Here is a 25,678-nt window from a genome sequence, read left to right on the forward strand (position 1 = left end):
TTCTTAGATGAAATTGTGTTTAATAAGCAAAGATACATATGTAGTTAAATTTGCCCCTGAATTTGTCTCGTATTAACAGAAATATTTTTTTTTAATACGCATCATTCTGGCTTCTACATATGTGTTTGTTATTAGTACGTGTATATTTATAGTTAAGAACAAGCGCACACACAGTCAACATCATTCGGCTTTTTTTTTTATTAATATTTCGACTGGATCACCAAAACGTCAATACTCTCCTGCCAATATTAGATTTCCGCTTGCTCATTTTACCACGAAATTCAACTCCTACTAAGAGACGCTGGGCATAATTTATTCAGCTTTTTCCTCATCTCTTTTCTGAAGCAACCAGACAGACGCCTTTAATATAAATCCGGCGTCCAAAAATACTTGATGCAGAAGTTTTTGTTGGGGATGAGTTTGAGGCCGGCGTTTTATTGGTAATTGGCAACACTCCTGCTGGGGGCGGGCGTATTTGAGTTTGGAAAATACTTGTCAGTTTGGCGTGTTGTGTGTACTTTTTTCACTGTACATGGTATATTACGGAGAGTTAGGTAGATCGATAATTACAGAGAGAGAGAGAGTTAAAACTGCAATTCCACTCGAAATTAACACGGGCAAATCATACTAACGGCCTTAATTAGCAAGGCGAGTATAACATTACCAATGATAATACAGCGGCATAAAATCCCTAATTGGCATCTCCCTGCGGGCTGTGGGTGTCTGATGGTGCTGGCTTTCCGCTGTTGGTATTCTCAGGTGTTTCTGGAGGCTTAGCGAGCAGCTTCAAGACTACTCGGGGACCTAACGCTGACCTCCACTGCGGTAAAGGAATCAGTCTCCAGGATTTAATATTTGGAATGCCAGCTAAATCCGCACAAATATTTACTAAAATTAATATCACGGGATTAATATATATGATATTTATTTATTTATTTTTATACTGGACACGCCATCTTATTCCATACAAATATATAAAGGGAATATTATGTATTAGTGGAATTTAGGGATGAGGATTATTTTACACATTTATATTTTTAGGACGACCAGGTTAATCTTACAGTCCTTTCACACTTATCTGGATCACGCGGAGTTTAATGATGACAATAATCACGACTGTATAGTAAATGGTAAATTCATACACTTTGTCTAGTATAAGTAATTTGTACATAGTAGCACGTGGGGATTATGATTCAGGTGAGAGAAGCTCCTACCACTCAATGGGTTCATGATGGAACAAATTTGCTACAGACTGGGATAATTACCTGTCATTTAGATGAAGGATTAATAGTCGTATATACTGCTATAATACTGCTAATAATGGTAATAATAATTATAGTAAAATATGGTAATAATAATAATAAAAATAATAATAATAATAAAAAAAAGATAATAATAATAATAATAATAATAATAATAATAATAATAATGTGCTCTGCTTACAGTCTACAGTATGGCCACTGGAGATATGTGAGCTCTTTCATTTGTGAAAATTTCGTTTAAATTTGTCGATAATTGTGGGTGTTTCCTAGCATAGCGTCACCTTCATTGGTGATCACCTTTGACCGTAGTTATTCATTATTGAACTCTGCCTGTAGTAGTGTCATAATTATTTGTTTTTCTATAATTTGAAGAGAATCAGTGGAAGAGATAAGTCATCCCACATAAACCATAACTGCTTGTGTCGGGGAAACTTGTACGCTAGCTGTTAGATCTGCCAGACCGTTGGCTTCACGGAGATCAAACATTGTTGTATAAATAAGTAAACATGTCATTGTGTTTAGTAAAGAAATGTTATGAATGGATAATTTACCTTGTGTGTGTGTCTATTATTGATGAAAATTCTGTAGAGTATATCGGGCTAGGTTATATCTTGACAAAATTACGCTTCAGAGGCGGTCAACATGTATATAATATGTGTACCTGGTAATGTCTCGTTTGATATACTGTGCTGTCATTGTAACTAGGTTAAATATTAAGTAAGTTTCAGCCTTGATATAATGAAGTACTATAACACCACCACTTCTCGCCAGGAACAGTTGTTGCTGGTTTAGTTGTGTACAGTCTCACCCAAAAGCTCGTTAACTCTCCCCAGCCAGCTATTGCTGCACTGTCTGCTTCAGATGTATGAACTTGAGTCTGTTACTTCGAACCTTTAGATTCATTCGTATCGGTTTCATGTTCTGGTTGGTACGGAGACAGTTTCATACATCTGAAGCAGGCAGTGTAGCAATAGCTGGCTGGGAGAGTTAACGAGCTTTTGGGTGAGACTGTACCTTATACAGTATATATACTTTAAAACTTTTTTACGGTAAACATGATTTTCCTTGGTATCCTTTGTCATTGTAAGTAAACACCCTGGTGTGCCTAGTGTAAATATTGAAGTTTTAGGGTTAAGATGCACGCGACGGGTCAGAGCGTTCCTATTAAATTGTTTATTGTACTATAATATGATCACCTGTTTATTGTTTTAAGTGGAAAATTATAATAGGATCCAATTCTTATTTTTGAAGTGAGTGAATGATGAGAGTATGAAGGTTTTATTGTTTAAGTGAATAAATGATAACAGGATCAAGTGTTAGTTTAAAGTATAGAGAGGGGTGTTGTAGGAACCAGGCCCAGGCTGGTCGGTACCGTAGTCTTTCACTATAAATTTGGCTCCTTAAACTGACTACATGTTCGTTAATTGTATTGTCATACCCTAAAAGACTAAGGTCGTTAAAGAGAGTTCTCGTTAAGTGGGTGAGTACTGGTCAAGCGTGACTCCTCAGTGTTTTATTATACGTATCTTATTAATACATTATACGTGTAACTGTAGAAAGCTCTGCTCTGAGGATGAAGTAAGTCATGTTCCTAAAAAACTGACTAATTGTGTTAAACAATTTAACACTCAAGATGTTTGTGGTCACCTTGGTGTTCCTCTTTATTACCAAGCTATTATCACGTAACAACCTTGTGTATATATATATATATATATATATATATATATATATATATATATATATTCATCAGAATTTGAAATTTTTAATACGAACCCAATTTATTTACATATTTACACAGGAAATTGGATGTAATTTCAGCAGTGATATAATAATTTCATGAAATGCTCGGTATGTGTGTGTGTGGGGGGCAGTTGGGGGTTGAAATGGTCATTGTATATTATTATATAAAAATGAGAAAAATGTTTTATAATATACAGAAACTTAATATCTGTCTTCAATATAATCTTAAATGTTTAAATATATTTTTAGTCACCAACTTAGACCAAAATTCACAATTTTCTAAGGATGGAAGTTATGGCTGTAGATGTTAAGATGCACTCAACTACATAAGGTCTATAAGAAATAACGTGAACATTATACTGATACTGTACCTTAACCAGATAGATTTATCAGCACTAATTAAGAGAAACAAATAACATAACAATCATTGGAAAGATTGTAAAACTTAATCTTTATCCTGGCTGCAGTGAACGTTAGGGCGGAGTCACAGTGTCACCGTGATGTTATTGTTCCAATTATCAGGATCACTTCACCAACGAGTACAGAAATTATTGTAATGTTGTGTTTAATATCTTATACAGTACTTAGGCATTATGAGGTTGTTGCTTCTACCACATGTGGTTAATTGTCTGACTCAGGGTTACCTGTACTAAGGTCTAATTAGTGTTAGTAATATATTGATATAAAAGAGATTTTGGTAATGTTTTCAAACTGTGAAACTTTCCAAAACAATACCATTAACATTATTACCATATTCCTTCCATCCCAGTGTTGCCAAGTAACTTGAGTCAGTGTTGTCAAGTGACTGCAACTGTGATACCAGGTAAGCTGACTGTTGGTAAGTGTTTGGTGTCATTGTTGCCAAATATCTGAGTCTATTTTGCGAATAATTAGGTCAGTGTTGCCAAACCAGTGTTGCGTAAATGATTTTGTCAGTGTTGCCAAATGGCCTGTTATCAGGACGACTAATTATCAATACACATAAAAGCTCTGAAAGTCATTAGCTGAAAAATGCTAAATTAAGCTTTATTCTTCACCCAATGGTTATTGTTTAACATTACCTAAACAATCATCTCCGGTGTTGCCAGATGACGGCTTTAACAGTGATGCCGGAGCTGGTCACCAGTATTACCAGATGATGTCTGTGTGCGTGAGGTCCGTGTGCGTGTAAAGTTTGTGTGCGTATGTAAGGATTTAAGAATGCTTACATGCGTTGTGTATGGCCAGGTTGTGAAAGTATGAGGCATGGGAAAAGTGAGCGCGTATGGGTGTGTGTGGTGTGGGGGCACGGGAAAAATGAGTGTAAGACATGAGCAAAATGAGTGTGAAAGGCATGGGGAAAAATTGTGTGTGTGTGTAAGTGGCGGTGCTTGTGCCTGTGTTCGTGCTTGAGAGCAACATTAAAAATATGTAAGTACTCGTGATTTGTTGACAAGCACGGGGTGGAGGCCGCCAGTCTCAAAGTTTCCAAGGCAAATGTTAAGTTTCTTTTAGCAAGTGATGTTGACAACGTTTTATACGTAATAATAATAATAATAATAATAATAATAACCTTTATACAACAACTGTTACTACTACTACTGCTACTTCTACTACTAACAACAACACCAGCAGGGATAACATTGTATTAAAGCCTTACAATAAGTGTCTCACAGGCCACAACTATGTCACTGTTTCCATCTTTACGTAAAACGGATAAAAGCTTGAAAAAAATTGTCTAAAGATGACCGAGACGGTTTTCAAAGTTGTGGTGAAAAAAGGTCAAATGAGAGTCTTAGGATTTACTTAGGAGGTCGTTCTTACCATGTTTCGACACACACACACACACACACACACACACACACACACACACACACACACACGTCCTCAAAATCCCTGGATGTCTCGTCGTTTCCCACTGACTGTCGTTTGAGGTTGGCGTACTCAGGCGTCCAGGATACTCCAGCCTGTGTTTACCTCTACCTCCACCACAGCTTGGAGGTCGGAGGTCGGCACAATAGTCGTGGTAAGTGATGGCGTAAGGAGGTAATGTAAATCTTCAAATTAACCTCCAAGTTTAATACGAGAATTAATTTAGAGAAATGTTTGGAAATAATTCTCTTCCTTATTTTATCTCTTGATGCTATGTGAACGTATCTAGTTAAGGTATAGCGTCTGAGTGCAACTTTTTACCTTTTTTTTTGCTTTCATTTAAGTTAACCAGTTAGATACATGCTTACGTCTTCACTTACGGGGAACGTTTACTATACTATCATCTAAATAACTCGTACAATGGTTTCCCTCAGAACTGGTGATGTGATTTACTAGGAGTGAGAACTGTGTATCCATCCATGACCTCACAGTGACGCTACTACTGTACGTGTATTCACAGCTCTCTAAGTCTTTATATCTTGTTCTGCACAATCATTATCATTAACATCATCATCAACTTCATCATCATCATCAACATCATCATCAACAACAACAACTTCATCATCATCATCATCATCATCATCATCATCATCATCAACAACTTCATCAGCATCATCATCATCATCATCATCATCAACAACTTCATCATCATCATCATCATCAACATCAACATCATCAACATCATCATCATCTATCCTTAATGGGCGTTCAGGCACCCCATCTCTGGCTTGCACTGGGCCTACAGCTCGGGTCTGGGACTGGGGCTCCGTCAACACCAGACAGACGTGGTGTTGTATGCTGAGAGTGAGGAGGAAGAGGAGGAGGGTAAGGAGGAAGAGGGAGGGAGGGTAAGGAGGAAGAGGAGGGAGGAAGAGGAGGAGGGTAGAGGAAGAGGAGGAGGTAAGGAGGAAGAGGAGGAGGGTAAGGAGGGGAAGAGGGAGGAGGGTAAGGAGGAAGAGGAGGAGGGTAAGGAGGAAGAGGAGAGGGCAGGAAGAGGAGGAGGGTAAGGAGGAAGAGGAAGAGGGTAAGGAGGAAGAGGGAGGAGGGTAAGGAGGAAGAGGAGAGGTAAGGGAGGAAGAGGAGGGGAGGTAAGGAGGAAGAGGTGAGGGTAAGGAGGCGGAGGAGGAGGGTAAGGGGAGGAGAGGAGGAGGGTAAGAAGGAAGAGGGAGGAGGGTAAGGAGGAAGGAGGAGGATATGAGGAAGAGGGAGGGTAAGGAGGAGAGAGGAGGGTATGGTGAAGAGGAGGAGGGTAGGAGGAAGAGGAGGAGGGTAAGGAGGAAGAGGAAGGGTAAGAGTGGAGGGGAGGGTAAGAGGTGGAGGAGGGTGTAAGGAGGAAGAGGAGGAGGGTAAGGAGGAAGAGGAGGAGGGTAAGGAGGAAGAGGAGGAGGGTAAGGAGGAAGAGGAGGAGGGTAAGGAGGGGGTGGGTGGTAACTGCTGTCTGTTCGGGTATTGTTAAGCGTCATCTTGAAGTCTCAGTACAGTTTCGTCGCCATTGTTGTGTCACTGATAAAGCATTTTTAAGGGGAATTTAAAAGGAGGATCTAATATTTCACACGCAAGAATCACTTCAAGGATCATTGTACAAGAATCATTAGGAATCATGGTACAAAAATCACGACTAATGATGGTGGAAGAATCTCTAGGAATCATGGTACAGGAATCACTTCAAAAACCATGGTGCAAGAGTCTTTTTAACTAAGGATATTAAGAATCACTCAGAATCCTGGGATGAAGTGTGTTAGTATTATATTCCGCCCATTAACTTCCTCTGAGGCAGCCACGATGTGTTACTGGAGCCCTGACACCGCTCGTCGCCTCACACCTTCCCTTGGTAATTTAGGTCACCTGAAGATTCGCCCCCCCCCCTTCTTCCCTTCCTCTCGACCTTAATTCAGCTGATGATTAACCACTCTAACGGTAACCTAACCTAACCTAACCTAACCTAATCTAACGGTAACCTAACCTAACCTCCCAGGTACCATCCGGGTTATTAATCATCAGATGAAATAAGCTGAGATGGCGAACCTCACTGCCTCACCTGACCTCACTGATGGAGGAAGTTCTTACTATGGGAGGGAATGTTTTCACGTGTGGAAGCCTGAGATTAAAAGCTCTCCTGTGTTACGATGCTCAAATGACAGACAAGATGGAGTCCGAATTGCACTGAGACTCTACCGAAAGCAGTTGTGTTTTTTGTGTTTTTTTTAGAATTTGAATAATAATCCTGTGAGATTTTGTTTACGATAGTGTCAGTTTACTCTCGGCGCCATTTTGAGCGCCGTCTTTATGTCGTAGGTTGAGAAATAAATTTTATACTTTACATGTTGCCATTTAGTTGGAGAATTGTACGTTATGTGCTGTATTAAACCATAGAATTATATATATATATATATATATATATATATATATATATATATATATATATATATATATATATATATATATATATATATATATATATATATATATTTATATATATATATTTATATATATTGTACAACTGCAAATATCAATTACAGTAAAAAGAAAAAAAATCTATTTTTTGTTTGTTTATGGGCGACTGTTGGTCGACATATGGCGGATGTTATTTTTTGGAGCGAAACAGAATTCTAATATTCCTTTTATGCACAACAAAGGTGAATAATTGCACTCATTCATCTGTTTAAATCCCAGCTTTAAAAGTGCATCACACGAGCAATATTCGCGAGGTTAAACAAAATAAATAAACATGAATCACCAACAACATAACGTACGAGATCCGCGAAAATAAACATAAATTTCCCGTCGCCAGAATAACAGAGTTCGGGTAATGTCGGGCAACCCTGAAGCCGGAGTCTCTTAAGATGCGTGAGCAATTTTCTTTTCTCCTTAAAGGGGATAAGAAAACGTGTCTAGTTATACCAAACTCTCTGCATTTTCGTCGTCATTTTGGCGCTTATGTGACTAAGAATCTTCTTACATCTTCAGTTACGGAGAAAATTTGTGTTAAGAACCTCGAGAATTCATCCTTGTGCCGCGTCGTAATGAGCCAGATATACGCGTCCTTACTTCCTTCCCCAGTCAGGAGGAAGACTCAAGGCGCGATCCTTTGAGATGCCTTATTTGTGTCGTAGCTTAAATGAACCAATTAGATGCCAGGTTAAGGGGGATGATTTATTGTATGAGTCTCTGTGTTGGAGATGATGTTATTACTATGCATAGAAGATTAGTTTAATTAGTTCTCTGTGTCTAGGTGTGGCATTTATGCTACTGTAATCAAATGAAAATTACTGTAATTTTCTTTTATACTTGTAGTTAAATCTGTACTTGTGCTGACACCACAGGGGAGGACGGTACCTTCAGGTAATACTTGGCTGTGTGTTTGTGTTGGTATTTATAAATAAACTTTGTAATTATAATACTGGGTGGGAGGAGCGAGGTCGGGTCCCCAGTAGGAGGGTGGCAGGATAAGCCTGGCTGGGTCATTACCACCAGCTGCTGGCCACCAGGATGGCCTCCACGCGGGTTATGGGGTTCCTGCTTTCATTAGGCGAGGGCACCACGCTCCATAATGCTGTTCACCCGAGGCTCTGTAACCTTTACAAGTTGTGTTGGTGAGTTAATTCAATCTGCATTACTTACTGTGTTGTGAGACAACTAAGAGGCTCTCACCATGACCCTCCGCTGGCTGGTGCAGACTACTCCACCTGATATGTGTCACGGATGAATTTTTATCCAGCAGGAATTTGTTTTTTTTTGTAACATGATGTCAACAGACCTACAGTACTTCCTAAAGGAGGTGTGGTACAGTGTCAGGTACTCCTGCTAGTTGTTCAGTATTGTCCAGGGTAGCTGTACTGGAGTTCGATGTGTGATACGAGTCACATTTTACCCACTTCTGTAGCCCCTTTGCCGCATGGTGCAGGTGACCGGAATAAAACTCACCGTCAACATTCAGTAAAATTCATCCTCTTTAAAGTGTTGCAACAGTTGTGTTCTTTTATGGTATTTTCCCACAAGTTCATAAAATCTCTTTTTTTTGTCACTTCACACAAAGGCAGCATCACCCCCACCTCCCCAGCATCACCCCCACCTCCCCAGCATCACCCCCACCTCCCCAGCATCACCCCACCTCCCCAGCATCACCCCCACCTCCCCAGCATCACCCCAACCTCCCCAGCATCACCCCCAACCTCCCCAGCATCACCCCCACCTCCCAGCATCACCCCAACCTCCCCAGCATCACCCCCCAACACCCCAGCATCACCCCCACCTCCCCAGCATCACCCCAACCTCCCCAGCATCACCCCCCCTCCCCAGCATCACCCCCCAACCTCCCCAGCATCACCCCCAACACCCCCCAGCATCACCCCCCTCCCTCCCCACCTCCCCCAGCATCACCCCCACCTCCCCAGCATCACCCCCACCCCACCTCCCCAGCATCACCCCACCTCCCCACCTCACCCCCACCTCCCCACCATCACCCCCACCACCCCAGCATCACCCCACCACCCCAGCATCACCCCCACCTCCTCAGCATCATCCCCAACCTCCCCAGCATCACCCCACCTCCCCAGCATCACCTCCCAGCATCACCCCCAACCTCCCCAGCATCACCCCCACCTCCCCAGCATCTCCTCCCTCACCCCCACCTCCCTAGCATCACCCCCACCCCCCCCCCCACCCCCCACCACCACCCACCACCTCCAGCATCACCCCACCACCCCAGCATCACCCTACCACCCCAGCATCACCCCCACCACCCCAGCATCACCCCCACCTCCCCAGCATCACCCCCACCTCCCCAGCATCATCCCCAACCTCCCCAGCATCACCCCCACCTCCCCAGCATCACCCCACCTCCCAGCATCACCCCCAACCTCCCCAGCATCACCCCCACCTCCCCAGCATCACCCCAACCTCCCCATCAGCAGCATCACCCCCACCTCCCCAGCATCATCCCCACCTCCCCAGCATCACCCCCCACCCCACCACCTCTCCAGCATCACCCCCACCACCCCAGCATCACCCCTACCACCCAGCATCACCCCACCACCCCAGCATCACCCCCCACCTCCCCAGCATCACCCCCACCTCCCCAGCATCACCCCACCACCCCAGCATCACCCCCCTCCCCATCCCCCACCTCCCCAGCATCACCCTCTACCCCTGGCGCCATGGTATCCTTTCATGCACGCACGCCTCTGCTTTCTGGATTTTTAGTTCCCCTCCCTCCCTTCCCTCCTTTATCCAGGACCTTCCCCCTCTCATCCTTACATCTTCTTGGTCTTTTCTTCTCTCTTAACATCCACATCTTTATTAAACATTCCATTTACCACTTCTCTCATTCTTCAGTTTCTCAATATATCCTTATACCATCTTAGTAAACTCTCATCTGCTTTGTCCTTTACTCCTCTCACTTCCTCTTGTTACTCTCAAGTACATTATTTCCCTCACTCCTGTGTTATATACGTCTACTGTGTCCAAGCTTCACATCCTGTCTCTAATGTTGGGTCAGGTATTACCCAGTGTCATCCTTCTCTCTCTCTCTCTCTCTCTCTCTCTGGTACTGGTGGTTCAGTTGATCAGTTTGTTGATACATCTATTGTCTGGAACATGTCTCTGTTCTGTCTCCATTATAGAAAACATTAGTATCGTTTTATTTTTCTTCACTTTAACAATATCAGATTTTTATTATAAAACATTTATCGACTCATGTCCCAATAGTTTATTTATTTTTTATATTTGAATCATTCAGTAGAACAGGTGTTGATTCATATCCATCTGTACTTCATCTTCCCTGGTCCTGCCTCACTCACCCTCCCCGTCCATAAACACATTACGTCAACACTACACTACACACACCTTGACGTAATCCTATTTTTACAGGGAACTAGTTTCTTTCTTTCCGACACACACACACACACACACACACACACTGTAGACTAACCCTCCCTCCCTGTAGGCTCCTCTTCTCTCCCGTGGCCCGCCAGTATCTCACATCAGTCATCACTGGGAACACCGTCGCCTCCCATCATGCCGACAAATCTCGCCTCGCTGCCGCTGTCCACGTTGTGTGTGTGTGTGTCAGCTGTGTGTTGCTCCCCGCCCTCCACTGTACACACACACACTGCTCTCCTCCCTCCTTCTTCCCTCCTTGTTGGCTAATATTCCCCCCCCTCTCTTAACTACACACGAACTACTTCTCGCCTCCTATCAACTGTTCCTTTCCTGTTCCCAACCTCCCCAAAGGCGTATTCTCTCCCTTCCTCTCTTCCCTTCCCACGGTGTGTTCCTTTCCCGTTCCCAACCTACCCAAAGGCGTATTCTCTCCCTTCCTCTCTTCCCTTCCCACGGTTTGTTCCTTTCCCGTTCCCAACCTCCCCAAAGGCGTATTCTCTCCCTTCCTCTCTTCCCTTCCCACGGTTTGTTCCTTTCCCGTTCCCAACCTCCCCAAAGGCGTATTCTCTCCCTTCTCTCTTCCCTTCCCACGGTTTGTTCCTTTCCCGTTCCCCCAACCTCCCCCCAAAGGCGTATTCTCTCCCTTCCTCTCTTCCCCTTCCACGGTTTGTTCCTTTCCCGTTCCCCAACCTCCCCTAGGCATGTCTCTCCCTTCCTCTCTTCCCTTCCCACGGTTTGTTTCCTTTCCGTTCCTAACCTCCCCCCAAAGGCGTATTCTCTCCCTTCCTCTCTTCCCTTCCACGGTTTGTTCCTTTCCCGTTTAACCTCCCCAGCGTATTCTCTCCTTCTCTCTTCCCTTCCCACGGTTTGTTCCTTTCCGTTCCCAACTCCCCAAAGGCATTCTCCCTTCACGGTAACCTCCCCAAAGGCGTATTCTCTCCCTTCCTCTCTTCCCTTCCACAGTTTGTTTCCTTTCCCGTTCCCCAACCTCCCCAAAAGGCGTATTCTCTCCCTTCCTCTCTTCCCTTCCCACGGTTTGTTCCTTTCCCGTTCCCCAACCTCCCCAAAGGCGTATTCTCTCCCTTCCTCTCTTCCCTTCCCACGGTTTGTTCCTTTCCCGTTCCCAACCTCCCCAAAGGCGTATTCTCTCCCTTCCTCTCTTCCCTTCCCACGGTTTGTTCCTTTCCCGTTCCCAACCTCTCCAAAGGCGTATTCTCTCCCTTCCTCTCTTCCCTTCCCACGGTTTGTTCCTTTCCCGTTCCCAACCTCCCCAAAGGCGTATTCCCCCCCTCCCCTCACCACCGTTGATATCATAAACATGGGCAGCACGTCTCTGTTAGGTGGCGGCAAAGATAGTTTTATCTCGTGTTCAGATATCTTAGGGTTAGGGCCTCCTCCTCCTCCTCCTCCTCCATTGCTTACAGGATGTGATAGCCGGGTAGAGTTGAGAGAGGTAGACAGGTATGGGTTTATAGAGGAAATAACAGATTGACAGACAGATATAGACAGATAAATAGATATTAACAGATACATAGACAGAGATTAACAGATATATAGCCACATTGACAGATATATAAACTGATTTAGAGATATATAAACGGTGATTGAGATATATAGATAGAAATATACGTGCAGGTAGAGATGAATAGATAGATGTATAGAAATAGACATAAAAACTATACACTAAATAGAGATAATTAGCGATAACTACTGTACTATGTATTTCGATATTTTGGGAAACTTCCGACTGGTCCTAACCGATCATGTACGGTTACTGACGATAGTTCGCTCTCCGTAGTGAAACCGAGTCACGGGAATGAGTCTCCGAACTGACTCACTGAACTGACTCACCCCGACTGACCATCTGGTGTGGGTGTGTTGTATGATCTGATTTGTGTGTGTGTGTGTGTGTGTGTGTGTGTGTGTGTGTGTGTGTGTGTGTGTGTGTGTGTGTGTGTGTGTGTGTGTGTGTGTGTGTGTGTGTGTGTGAGAGAGACAGAGAGAAGTGTGTTCAACAAGTGAGCGACTGGAATTTACTGGGAATGTAGTCAAGAGAAATTCGGAATCGCTTGAAATGCAACCAGTGGGAATCTGGAATGGTTGGAATGTGAGTCAGGAATCTGGACCAATGGAGATGAGAGATAAAGTTGACGTTGAAGAGGCTGGAGATGAGAGATAAGATGATGATGGAATGATTGAGACGGAGATAATGGAGATGAGAGATAAAGATGATGATGGAGATGATTGAGACGGAGATAATGGAGATGAGAGATAAAGATGATGATGGAGATGATTGAGACGGAGATAATGGAGATGAGAGATAAAGATGATGATGGAGATGATTGAGACGGAGATAATGGAGATGAGAGATAAAGATGATGATGGAGATGATTGAGACGGAGATAATGGAGATGAGAGATAAAGATGATGATGGAGATGATTGAGACGGAGATAATGGAGATGAGAGATTGGTTAAAGTAGACGTATGAGAACTACAGGGAGGTACTACTGCCTGGGAAGATATTTGAAGCATAATGTGTTGTCTAATGGTAGACCCTGCTGCCATATGGCATCACGAAAATTGTGACCAAGTCCCAGGTTGCTCATCTGACTTTCTGCTTCATTTACACACAATTGCAGGGTCTCAATTGTTTCTCTTACTACTGGCAACACAACAAACAATATATTGTTTCTCACTATTTATATTTTTTTAATTTTCGTATTTATTTATGGCTCTTTATTATTATTATTATTATTATTATTATTATTATTATTATTATTCATTTTATTATTATTATTATTATTATTATTATTATTATTCATTTTATTATTATTATTATTATTATTATTATTATTATTCATTTTATTATTATTATTATTATTATTATTATTATTATTATTATTATTCATTTTATTATTATTATTATTATTCATTTTATTATTATTATTATTAATATTATTAATATTATTATTATTATTACTATTATTATTATTTATATTAAGTTTTATTGATTTTATTTTGTTATATTTTCACCCACCAGGCCTTGATGTGGGTCATAAACTGACCTGTGCCCATGTGGGCTAATGCCCGTTAGAAAAAATATAAACAAAAAACAATTGTAAAAAATCTCCATAAATGTCTTACAGCGAGAACGATTTTTATGTGGGTCGTATCTCCCCCCCTCCCCCTCCTTCCCTTTCCCTCCCTTCCCTCCACCCTCCCCAATATTCCCCATGGTAGCTAAACTAACAACAACGCCCAGCACTTCCCCAGCAATATACTGTCACGCCTTACACTCCCACCACTTCCCTAGTAAGGTCCTGTCGCCTCCTCACGTCCACACCTAAACAGATAAAGCCATTGGTTCCAACAGGGAGTTTATCGAGTGGGGAAGACCAGAAACCTCACAGGCGAAGAACAGAAGGAAGTTAATCCTCGACACGGACCGACTAACCCCTCTATATCCCACCACCTCCCTGACAGATTAATAGATCAGGGGAATAAGAAGCACTTAAGACCGAAGGACCTACCTGACGGAGGATCCTCATGTGTGACTCGGACAAACCACTACCTCCGTAAAACAAAGTGAACACGTGAATGAAATGTAATAATTAGTGAAGAACGTGATGGCACTGACCTGGAATGTGAGTTCTTGGGCGTGTCTGTTGGCGTTCTTGAGGACGTGGTGAGCCTCCACCCCCAGCAGCGCCTCCTGGTCTACCTGCTCCTCCAGGCAGGTCACCCTTGACTCGAGCTCTTCCACCCCGCGGCGCAGCGACACGATGCGGGAGTTCATCCTGCAGGGAGAGGCGGTGAGAGGGGTGGGTGTGTGTCTGAGAGAGAGAGAGAGAGAGAGAGAGAGAGAGAGAGAGAGAGAGAGAGTATGAAGCTCCGTACTAAATAGAATTAAGAGGTCGTATAGGAAGGAGAGAGAGAGAGAGGTATAGCACCTAACACCTTATACTAAACAAATTAAAGAGACTGCACTGTAGAACAAGGGACAGGCCACTGATACATTAATAAGTAACTGACTCACTGATTAAGATATTCACTGATAAATTGCCTGAATCACTGCCTGATAGACTGATTGACTGGATAACTTGCTGACTGACTTACTGACTCATTAATTGGCTGACTGGTTGATCGACCGACTGACTGACTGATTAACTAACTCACTAATTGACTGAGTGACTGATTGATCGATCGACTGACTGACTAATAGACTGATCAATAACCGACCAATAGACTGACCAACAGACTAACCAACTAACTGACTAATAGACTGATCACCTAACTGACTAATTAACTGACTGACTGACTGACTTACTACCCAACTGACTATTATAAAAGAATACAAGTGATCGCGGGCCCTTCGTGCCCTTGTAAAAGTTTTAACGCTCGTGACAGCGTACAGCGAATGAGGGTGCGCCAAGTCCGTAGACTTGCATCGTTTTCCATCGTAAATAAAATGGTTAATTAATGCCTTCCTAAAGAAACCATCGACATGGGACCAGGTTTGTTCAACTCTACGAATTTTTTGCGATTTTTCCACCAAGTTTGATGATAAACGATTGTGCCGTTTCGGCTGCCCAGAACAGACAGACAGACAGACAGACGGCTAGACCTATAGTATATTAGAAAGAAGACGACGAAAGAAAGAAAAACTGAAATGAAGAAAAGAGAAATGAAAGAAAAAAGAAAATGCAAATGAAGAAATGAAAGAAAGAAGAATTCAAAAAAATAAATGAAGGACAACGAACGGAAGGTGAAGAAAGAAGAGTAAAAGAAGAAAAGTAAAGAAGAGAATGATGAAAAAAAAGAAAGAGAGAAAAGGCAAAAAACAGAATGAAGCGCGGAAAAGGGAGAGTAAACAGCAATAAGTAGAAGGAAATAAAATAATAATGAAAACAAGAAAAAACACAAAGACAAGAATGACAGGAAAAGAAAATAAGAGAGAGAGAAAGACTAAGAAAATAGAAAAAGAGGAATAAGAGAACAAGAAGAACGGAAGAAAAGAACAGGAAGACCAAAACTGGAAGACAACAGGAAAAAAAGAGGATAGGAAGAAGAGAACAAGAAGAAAAAGAGAAGGAATAATAATAATAATAAAAGAATAGGAAGAAGAGAAGAACAAGAAGAGAAGAACAGGAAGAGAAGAACAGGAAGAAGAGAAGAACAGGAAGAAGAGAAGAACAGGAAGAAGAGAATACAATACTGGGTTCCATCTCGTAATTTACAGTGATGTGTCTGTCAGTCTTAATAAGGACACACACACACACACACACACACACACACACACACACACACACACATACGGGATCACATACATACATACAAACATACAGCCATCCATTCATATAAAGACCAATCGCAAAAAAATAACCGAAATAACAATAACACTAGAAATACCAATGATGACAAATAACAATTACAGAAATATGATAATTGATAACTAAACATGCATTCAACAATAACATAACATACTAAAAAATATTGTAATTGCTGTAAAAGATCCACCCTAGATATAACAGGTATCAAGTTAATAACATATAATATGCTATAACAATATAAGCTATAATAGGAGGCATATAAGCTATAACAAGATATAATACTGTATAAGCTATAACAGATAATGGGAGCTATTGTTTTGCTATTATACACTAGTCTGAAGCTCCAGTGGTTCGGAGGTTCACTGTTCCTGGTGTTTATTGGGTCGATGGGTTCAGTGGTTTGAAGGTTCGTTGGTTTGATGTTTTATGAAGAGGTTTGTCTCTCTCTCTCTCTCTCTCTCTCTCTCTCTCTCTCTCTCTCTCTCTCTCTCTCTCTCTCTCTCTCTCTCTCTCTCTCTCTCTCTCTCTCTCTCTCTCTCTCTCCTAACCCTTTATTTCTTCACCTTCTTTGTCTCCTTCCTTTTCACCCTTTCCTTCATTTCCTCCTTCCCGTCCTCCCGTTCTCTTTCCCTTCTCACCTCCCTTCCTCCACACACACACACACACACACACACACACAGTCAACAGGTCAATATGTCCGCCAGCACTGACCGCGACACAACACTCCCTGACAGCCTCCGTGTGGTCGCCTAGAGGGGAGTGGGAGAGAAGAAGGGAGAGGGGAAGGAAAAGAGAGTGGGTGGGTGAGAGGGAGAGTGGGTGGGGAGGGAAAGAAAATAAGCGAGAGTGAGTGGGGAGGGGGAAAGGGGACAAGGGGCATAGAGAGGGGATGGGGAGGGAATGAGTGGGAGAGAAGTAGTGTAAAGGAAAGATAGATTGATAGAATGGAAGAAAGTAACGTGATGGTAGGGGGTGAAGAGGAGGGGGAGGGAGGAGGTAGGCAGGGGCACCTCCTCCCCCCTACAGGATACACAACACAGGCTACGTGACAGTACCTAGCTCACACACACACACACACACACACACGCAAGAATCCGTATATTATTATTATTTCACTACAATTCTTAATCATTAGGTAATTCCGCCCCACACACACCTTAATTACACCTACCTGTAATATGAATTCATTTTAGCTCTGACCTGTGTGAATGTTCGTTACTCAAGTCTAATTTAATACAGATATATCCCAACCTAACCTAACCTAATCTTGCTTAGTCTTTCATAAATTTACCTAAGCTAAGCTATTCCACCCTAATCTGTCTTAACCTCATATATCCATAAACTAACTTAAATCAACCCAATTTTACCCGTCCTAAACTAAATTATCCCCAACTAACTTTCCCAAACCCAGCCTAATATAATAAATCCTAAACTAACTTAATCTAACCTAACCGTATGTATGTATGTATGTATGTATGTATGTATGTATGTATGTATGTATGTATGTATGTATAATTAAACACTTGTATCTCGTCCAACATAATATTTACCTTTATGTACTATTGGTTAATAAACCCTACTAACAAGTCACAGATCATGTCACATACATTCCATAGTTCACTCATGTTAGTAATACACTTATAATTATGCACATCAATTTGTTAATATATATATAAGATCCTTTATGGAAAATATATACCTCTGAGTATACGTTTTAAAGTATGTGAATATACAGTACACATAATAGATGCTTTTAAGATGTAGGTGTATCTTCAGGACAATATATCTAGGTATATACGGGCAACAAGCCTAGCTAGATATTTTATGTGGGGAGGGTTAGTGGTTGCAACAGAACATATAGTGTATTCTCTCTCTCTCTCCCTTGTCTATTGTCTCACTGCACACAGGGTTTACGTGATAGTATATTAAATACATAAAAGCCAAGGCGTAAATACAACGATTTAACCCAGATAAGCGAATGGCAGACAAACAAAATAGCCTCGTGCGAACCCAGCCAGACAGGAGCGCCCGCATTATTTGGCGCCATTAATAACAGCTGAGCGCCTCAACCCGCCACACCACAGTACACACACACACTCACACGGTATCCAGCCATACTGACAAACTTATAGTAACACTGCTTTAAGAGATAAGTTACACTCGCATTTAACCCACTGGTGAGTCTGCTATAGGTCTGGGGTCCCGTGTTCATTATATTGAGTGACTCAGAGGATATTTACACCCGGTCGTCAGTGACTCATGGGAAGTAATAAACGATATGGTTCACAGTTGGGGACCGTCATGGCATTTAATTACAATTACTCGTTTATTACTGGTTTTAAAAATGAGGTGATTAACGCGTTGGTACACTTGACGATTAATGATACCTTTTTTATACTGAATTAGAGGAAGGGAAGAGGGAGGGGTGGTAAGACCGAGTAGAGTGTGTGTGTGTGTGTCAGTACCCCTCCCGACCCGGCTGACATAATATCCTGTTGCTGTCATTGCCTCATTTTTACTTCCTCACACATTTATTTATTTTCTGACATCACCTCTAGACGCTTTCTCATCACACCATCCTGTCTTTTACCATAATACAAAATAGTTAAGTATTGACAACAAAAGGTTATAATGTTGATGGATTTACACACTGGGCCAGGATACGGCGGGTACACACACACACACACACACACGTTTCCTAGTTGCCGCTAGTTGCACATGTCTGTCTCTCCCGCTAGATGGTGTTGATGAGTCCTAACACCTCATCAACCAAAACACCACCGGATGTTCTCTAACTCATTCACTATCTCGTAAGAACCTAACCCAACCTAACCTAACCCCAAATTATAAGTTAGCTTAATACTAAAACTTACTTGTCGCTCTGTAGTTGAGGTAAATTTGTATAGTATCACAGTAAATACAACAAAAAACGATCACTGGGTTAGGGTGTGTGTATTTTTTTGTGGCGTGTGTGAAGGTACAGTGTGACGCGATTGGTAGAAGTGTCGTGGTGACAATGGCGGTGATGTGGCAGTGACTGTTGTGGTAGATGGATGTGGTGGTGACTGTATGTAGCGGTGACTGTATGTAGCAGCTGTGGGTGAGGTGTGGTTGCTGTGGGGAGGCGCGCGTGAGGACTAGTGAGCCCGACAAACAGTCCCAACACACCTACTACCTCCACCCTCGCACTATTTTCGTGGCATCCCGTCATTGCTCGGGGATTCCCTGATCTATCCGAGTCTCCCCCTGAACGTCTCGATTTCCCGTTTTTTATGACATTGGAAAAATTATGAATGAGTTTGATATTCGCTATTATGTAAATTTAGCGCCCTCCAGTGACGGTTAAATAATTAAGTTTATCTACGCTCATCGTCCTACACCTTGACAATTTTTTTTTTAATTTTTGGTGAATTAAACTAGGACAAAGAGAGAGAGATACTACAGGTTACCGCCCGTAGTTGAATCACGACGCGGGGGAGTTTGTCATCAGTGAAGAATTTCCGTACGTTAGCGCTCAATGACAGCTGAGAGAGAGAGAGAGAGAGAGAGAGAGACTTTTTTGTATACGTAAAAAAAAAAGACAATAACCATAAATTCCTGCCGAGACATAATGTTTCCATTCATTATACATCTACAAAACTTTATCAATACCTTATAAACCATCACTTTCCCCTTATCGTCACGCACAATAAAGCTTGGAGTCGTTTAGGAGGGAGAAGCTTAACCCTGCGCTGGGGAAGTCTACGGTGACCAGCCACCCGGGATGTGAGGCCTCAGCACATCTCAAAGGCTCTTAAACGTCAGATATTCCTCTCCAAACTATATATTATGTCTGACCTTATAGAACTGAATCACTTAAGCTTCGATATAAAGATAGGTTTTAAAATGGTTTTTCTTTACTGCAGAGACTACAGTAATGTTGTCTTATGTCGCAATTAGGTGAAAACTTATGTGTTGTGTAAGAATTATTGTTATTGTTGTTTACCCTGACCAAGAGTACTGGCAACTGTGAGGCTTGTGAACCCCGGGAAGCTCTTGTGGCCCCCAGTTGTATACAGACAACCAAAAGCTGTAATGAGTGAACAAAATTATACACTTATGATAATGTTAAGTAGTTTAGAACTGATCGATCATTTATTTCCTGGTACTTTAGATACAGATAACATTGTCGCCTTAGTAATCTCACTGTTTTATCTCCTTAGAAGATTTATAACATGATATTCTGATCAACACTAAAGGATAAATCATCAACAGTAACTCGGGGTCCCGCCACTCCACCTTGCCCCACAACGTAAGCTAAGTGATGTATAGTTAAGACAGCCTATAGCTTCTTATCTTCAACTCTATAATAAATTTTATTCAACAGTGAAATGAAATGTTACTTAATCTGTAATTAATTCTGTTCCAGGGTTCGGTGTTTCGATTCCCGGGCGCTCCCAGTTCACCTTAAGGGACCAACTCACCCTTGGATGTTCTTTGGCTGGAGGTAAGTTTTACGGCTGCTTAAGCTGATCACTGTCATAGTTTTGTCTCTTTCTACATTATATAAAATTAAAGAGGTTTTTGTACCACCCTTATATTTGTGTAAATACTGTCATAACAATAATTGTCTTTGGAGACAGCGTACAGCACCGGCCAGTACCTGGCGGTTTATAAACACATTTAGAATTAAAATGTTTGCATCTGTGTTTGTCACATGTATAAAATCTTAATCTATCCCACCGTTATATTAGTTAACCCTCATCTTAACTCTGAACTTAATCTATCCCTAACCAGGAAACATTGAGATTAATAATAGATTAGGATTAAGCTAGGTAATGGGAGATGATTTTACATTTGCAACCCAAATGGATGTCACCATCGTATCCCCCCCACCCACATAAACCCCTGTATCAACTTCCCGCGTAACCCAAGTCACTGCTCAGACTCTTAATAAGGTTCACCTTTAACTGTGGCTCCGACCATAAGAAAGTTGCCTCACGCATAACGAAATGCTTGGTTAACGTCCCCGTCCTCACTGTTGGGGTGTGTGATGGAAGGTACAGTACAAGCTTTAACTACATAACTATTGATGTTAGTAGCCTGGGAAGATATTGGAAGCATAACGTGTTGTCTAATGGTAGATCCTGCTGCCATATGGCATCACAAAAATTGTGACCAAGTCCCAGGTTGCTGATCTGACTTTCTGCCTCATTTACACACAATTGCAGGGTCTCAATGTTTCTTACTTTGACAACACAACATACATATATTGTTTCTCACTATTTATCTTTTTTAATCTTTGTATTTATTTATTTATTATTATTATTATTATTATTAATATTATTATTATTATTATTATTATTATTATTATTATTATTATTATTATTATTATTATTATTATTATTATTATTAATATTTTTATTATTATTGATATTTATATTTTCGCCCCCTCGGTCCTGACGTGGGTCAATGGGTCATTGACCTGTGCCCTGGTGGGCTAATCACAATAAAAAACAAACACTTTCAAGCTGATGCTTACAAAGTAAAACTTAAATTCGTGGACTAAGTCAATTTGTATATAAATGTTAATGTTGGAGCCAGGCAGATGGAAGCGACGCTCTGCTTTCTTGCCCACAGTCAGAAAGTAAACAAACAGTGACGTCACGTGAAACGCTCTTATTGTTTTCGTTCCTTTGTTTGTGTGTAATAATAATAATAATAATAATTAACGGTTTATTGAAAGAGCTGGCAGCCAGAAGACTGTGTGTGTGTGTGTGTGTGTGTGTGTGTGTGTGTGTGTGTGTGCGCGCGCGCGTGTGTGTGCGCGCGCGTGTGTGTGTGTGACACAGCGTCGTGACCTGTACATTACATGACTTTCATCGACCTAACCAAGGCCTTCGACTCGGTCAACAGGGAAGCCCTCTGATGGACCCTCAGCCGTTTTGGCTGCCCACCAAAATTCATCGCCGTTGTGAGGCAACTCTGCAATGGCATGAACGGCAGTGTCCTGCACAACGGCACCCATTTTGAGTTCTTTCCCATCCAAACGGGGGTTAAACAAGGGTGTGTATTGGCACCAACTCTCTTTTCCATTTTCTTGGCTGTCTTCCCTACTCGTGCCAGTGCCAATTTACCCGGCGGGGTGGACATCGAATACCGGGTGAAGGGCCTTTTCAACATAAGACGACTCCAGGCAAGAACAAAGGTTTCGGCAGTTTCCATTACTGAACTTCAGTATGCAGACGACCTCACCCTTGTTGCCCACACTGAACACGACCGACAGAAGATCCTGAACACCTACGCAGATGCGTAGGCGCACTTCTGCCATAAGGTGAATGTACGTAAGACTCAGATTCTCTTTCAACCTGCCCCTGGTTCAGCCACACCTCCACCATCCATCCAACTTAACGGTACTACCCTCTCTACTGTTACCCACTTTCGGTATCTCGGCTCCCACCTGCTATGTCCACCACCGCAGACATCGATGAAGAGATTCAGCACCGGATCAGATGTGCATCTCAATCCTCTGGCAGACTCCGAAACCGTGTCTTCAGCTGTAGGGAGCTGAAATTATCTACAAAGCTGCATGTATATCGAACAGTGGTCCTCTCCACCCTGCTATATAGCAGTGAGACATGGGTCACATACAGGAAGCACCTCAAGGCACTTGAAAACTTTCACCAACGTAGTCTACATTGCTGGGAAGACAAGAGAACAAATGCCACTATTCTTGCTGACACCAACTGTAGGAGCATCGAGGCTACCATTATCCATGATCATCTACGCTGGACTGGCCATGTTACCCTCATGGGCGACAGTAGACTGCCAAAGCAGCTACTTTACAGTCATCTAACGAACAGTAAACGTAACGCCGGCGGGCAATTGAAAAGGTATAAGGATAATCTGAAGACAAACCTGAATAAGTGCCAAATCAACCCCCCTCACCTGGGAGTCGATTACTCCACACCTTAATGCTTGGAGGAGCCCCACACCAGGTGTCAATACTTTCGAGTTAACCCGACTGCAAACCGAGGCAGACAAGCGCCAACGCCGGAAAGACGCTGCCACCGCTCCCGCACTAGATGCTGCTGTCCACTTGTGCGACGAATTATGGACGACCCTGTGGGTCCCGTATCGGCCTCTTCAGTCACCTCAAAACTCACCAACCAAGGTGACATCCCTATTAACTTATATCATTGTATCATAGCTGGATGATCGTCATACTCGATTCCGAGTGACAGAAAAGTAGTAGTAGTAGTAGTAGTAGTGTGTGTGTGTGTGTGTGTGTGTGTGTGTGTGTGTGTGTGTGTGTGTGTGTGTGGGGTCATCAACATATGACAAGATCCACATGGTAAATTTTGCTGCAAATTTCACCAAAATGAACGGGGTGTTTCCTTGATAATAGAGTTTTTCGGCTGTTAAATAAAACGATGATAAGTTGACAGAATAAAGTATCGGTATTAACATAACATTCATCAAGAGTGTTACCAGGGCCTCAGAAGGTCCAGCGATGAATAGTTCCTTGACCTGTGGTTATAAGAATGCACTAACTGGTTAATCGTAAGCTTAAGCAAGAAAGGAAATGCTAAAAAATAAGTTAATATTACTAATATTAGTAACACTACTAATAATAATAGTAATAATAATGATAACGTTATTAATAGCAATAATTAAAAACAACAACAATACTACTACTACTACTAATAATAGTAATAACAATAAATCACGAAATCAAAATTTTCTTCGTTACTATTACTGAAATTCGTAATTGTTATAATTGTACATACATTTTTTTACTGTTGCCGTGTGGTGTTGAGATAGTCTTGCGCAAACTACAAGTCTAATGTTGCACACAACACAATAACACGACATCGTATGTTCAATTATAGCACACAGCCCCATTGTGAACGTGCGCCGTGTTTTTCTTTCCTGAGCACCAGACAATATAATTATTACTCGGTATCCGCATTGTTAGGTCAGTGGCCTAAACAAAAAAAATCATCAAAACTGGAAATAATTTAATAATTTCCGTTGTGGTTCGTCAGCGTCCGGGTTTTACATATTGATGACTCGGCACGTATTAATGAGCCTCGTGGGGCCCCAGGCAAGAAAATTCCCGCCAAATTCACATCGACCAATATTGTTTTAGCGTCGCGGTCTGCCGAGGCCAGGGCGCGCGGGACAAATTTGGCGGGAAAATCATGGAGGAACTGTTTGTGAAATTTCGAGGCAGATGTTTTAAATTTTGTGGATATTCGATACACAGTTTGAGTTGAGTTTGTGTACAGTTAGGAGTTTTAGTCTGTGATGAAAATGTAATGATATTTAATTTGTATCTGTAAAGCCCACTTGTTTCCTCTGAGAGAAGTGAACTTTGAGAATTGCAGTAGTTTATTTAGTGCTTTTTATTTGCCTAATAGTTTTGATAATCCTCAACGTGACTTTGAATAATTTTGAGACGGTAATAAAGACATAGCATAATATTTTCTACCAAAAAGGTTTAAACTTCGCTATTATAAAATTATCGCTATTTAGTGTAATGTATGCAGTACATACACACATGACCTTGCTAACGTTAGAGATTTTGTGGGGGCGTCTTACCCAGTTGGTGTCATCCAAAAAAGTACCATTACTTTATTTGTTTACATTCTAAGTGGTGCATGGGTGACTGTAGATAAGCAAAACCTTCGATTAACAATGTTAATTTAGGTTAGGTTATGTTATAGTACATTTAACGATCGGTTATTTTCGGTTTAATTTTTATTTCACTTTGTGTCGCCTCCGTCACTGAATCATTGTTATTATTTTTCGCCCAGAACTGTAAACTTAATGTACTGTAGCTGTGGGTGTGTGAGGTTGTGGTCACTTACCCAGTAACAACTTGTATGTTGTATTTAATAACCGTCAAGAATTATGCCTACTGCAACATCACGTTAACAGACAAGTTGTTGTACTGTAACTAAATTATTTAAAAATAAGTCTCTTCTCACCCAGTATGATACCCAATATGTACCTGCTCTAAGGTATATTAACGCATGCTATACACCGTATATATAACATAGTAACGTGCAGTGTTGCAGTGCTAATTTTTTTAGGTGCCGGAGCTGTCAAAATGCTTGCCATTTCCTCTCTCTCTCTCTCTCTCTCTCTCTCTCTCTCTCTCTCTCTCTCTCTCTCTCTCTCTCTCTCTCTCTCTCTATATATATATATATATATATATATATATATATATATATATATATATATATATATATAGAGCTTCAGCTTATAATTTCATGCACTAAACCAAGATGAAAGAAATATATGAATTTCAGAGCTCCACAGAAATATAGTGATAATTAAGACATTAACAAGATTATAGCCTATCACCACATGTCAGTGTATAACTGGTACAATAAAACATATAATACTTAATTTAATAATATGACAAAGTATTGCACGGTTGCACTCACTAATTATCATGAAATATAAATATCAAACTAGTAAAGAAAAAGACGGTAATCATGTATTTTACCAATTTACAAGTAATTACGTACTTACCAAATGCCACTAATGAGAAGTTTCACAATAAT

General features: G+C 41.5%; 1 protein-coding gene across 2 annotated transcripts in view; it reads right to left on the reverse strand.

Annotated features, from left to right (window-relative positions):
- Window positions 1–19,311, reverse strand: part of LOC121863271 (myosin heavy chain, muscle-like) — a 34,299-nt gene extending 14,988 nt beyond the window's left edge. Inside the window, exons 1-2 of one of the 2 annotated variants that reach the window (XM_042361844.1) lie at window positions 18,998–19,311; window positions 14,432–14,627 (exon numbers count right to left, since the gene is read on the reverse strand). In XM_042361844.1, the coding sequence (XP_042217778.1) occupies window positions 14,432–14,590 (159 nt within the window). In that variant the 5' untranslated portion in view covers window positions 14,591–14,627; window positions 18,998–19,311. The remainder of the gene's footprint in view (window positions 1–14,431; window positions 14,628–18,997) is intronic. The other variant, XM_042361843.1, reaches the window with a different exon arrangement.
- Window positions 19,312–25,678: the final 6,367 nt, after the last annotated feature.

Source organism: Homarus americanus, unplaced genomic scaffold (assembly GCF_018991925.1).
Source record: "Homarus americanus isolate GMGI-L3 unplaced genomic scaffold, GMGI_Hamer_2.0 scaffold46197, whole genome shotgun sequence".
NCBI lineage: Eukaryota > Metazoa > Arthropoda > Malacostraca > Decapoda > Nephropidae > Homarus > Homarus americanus.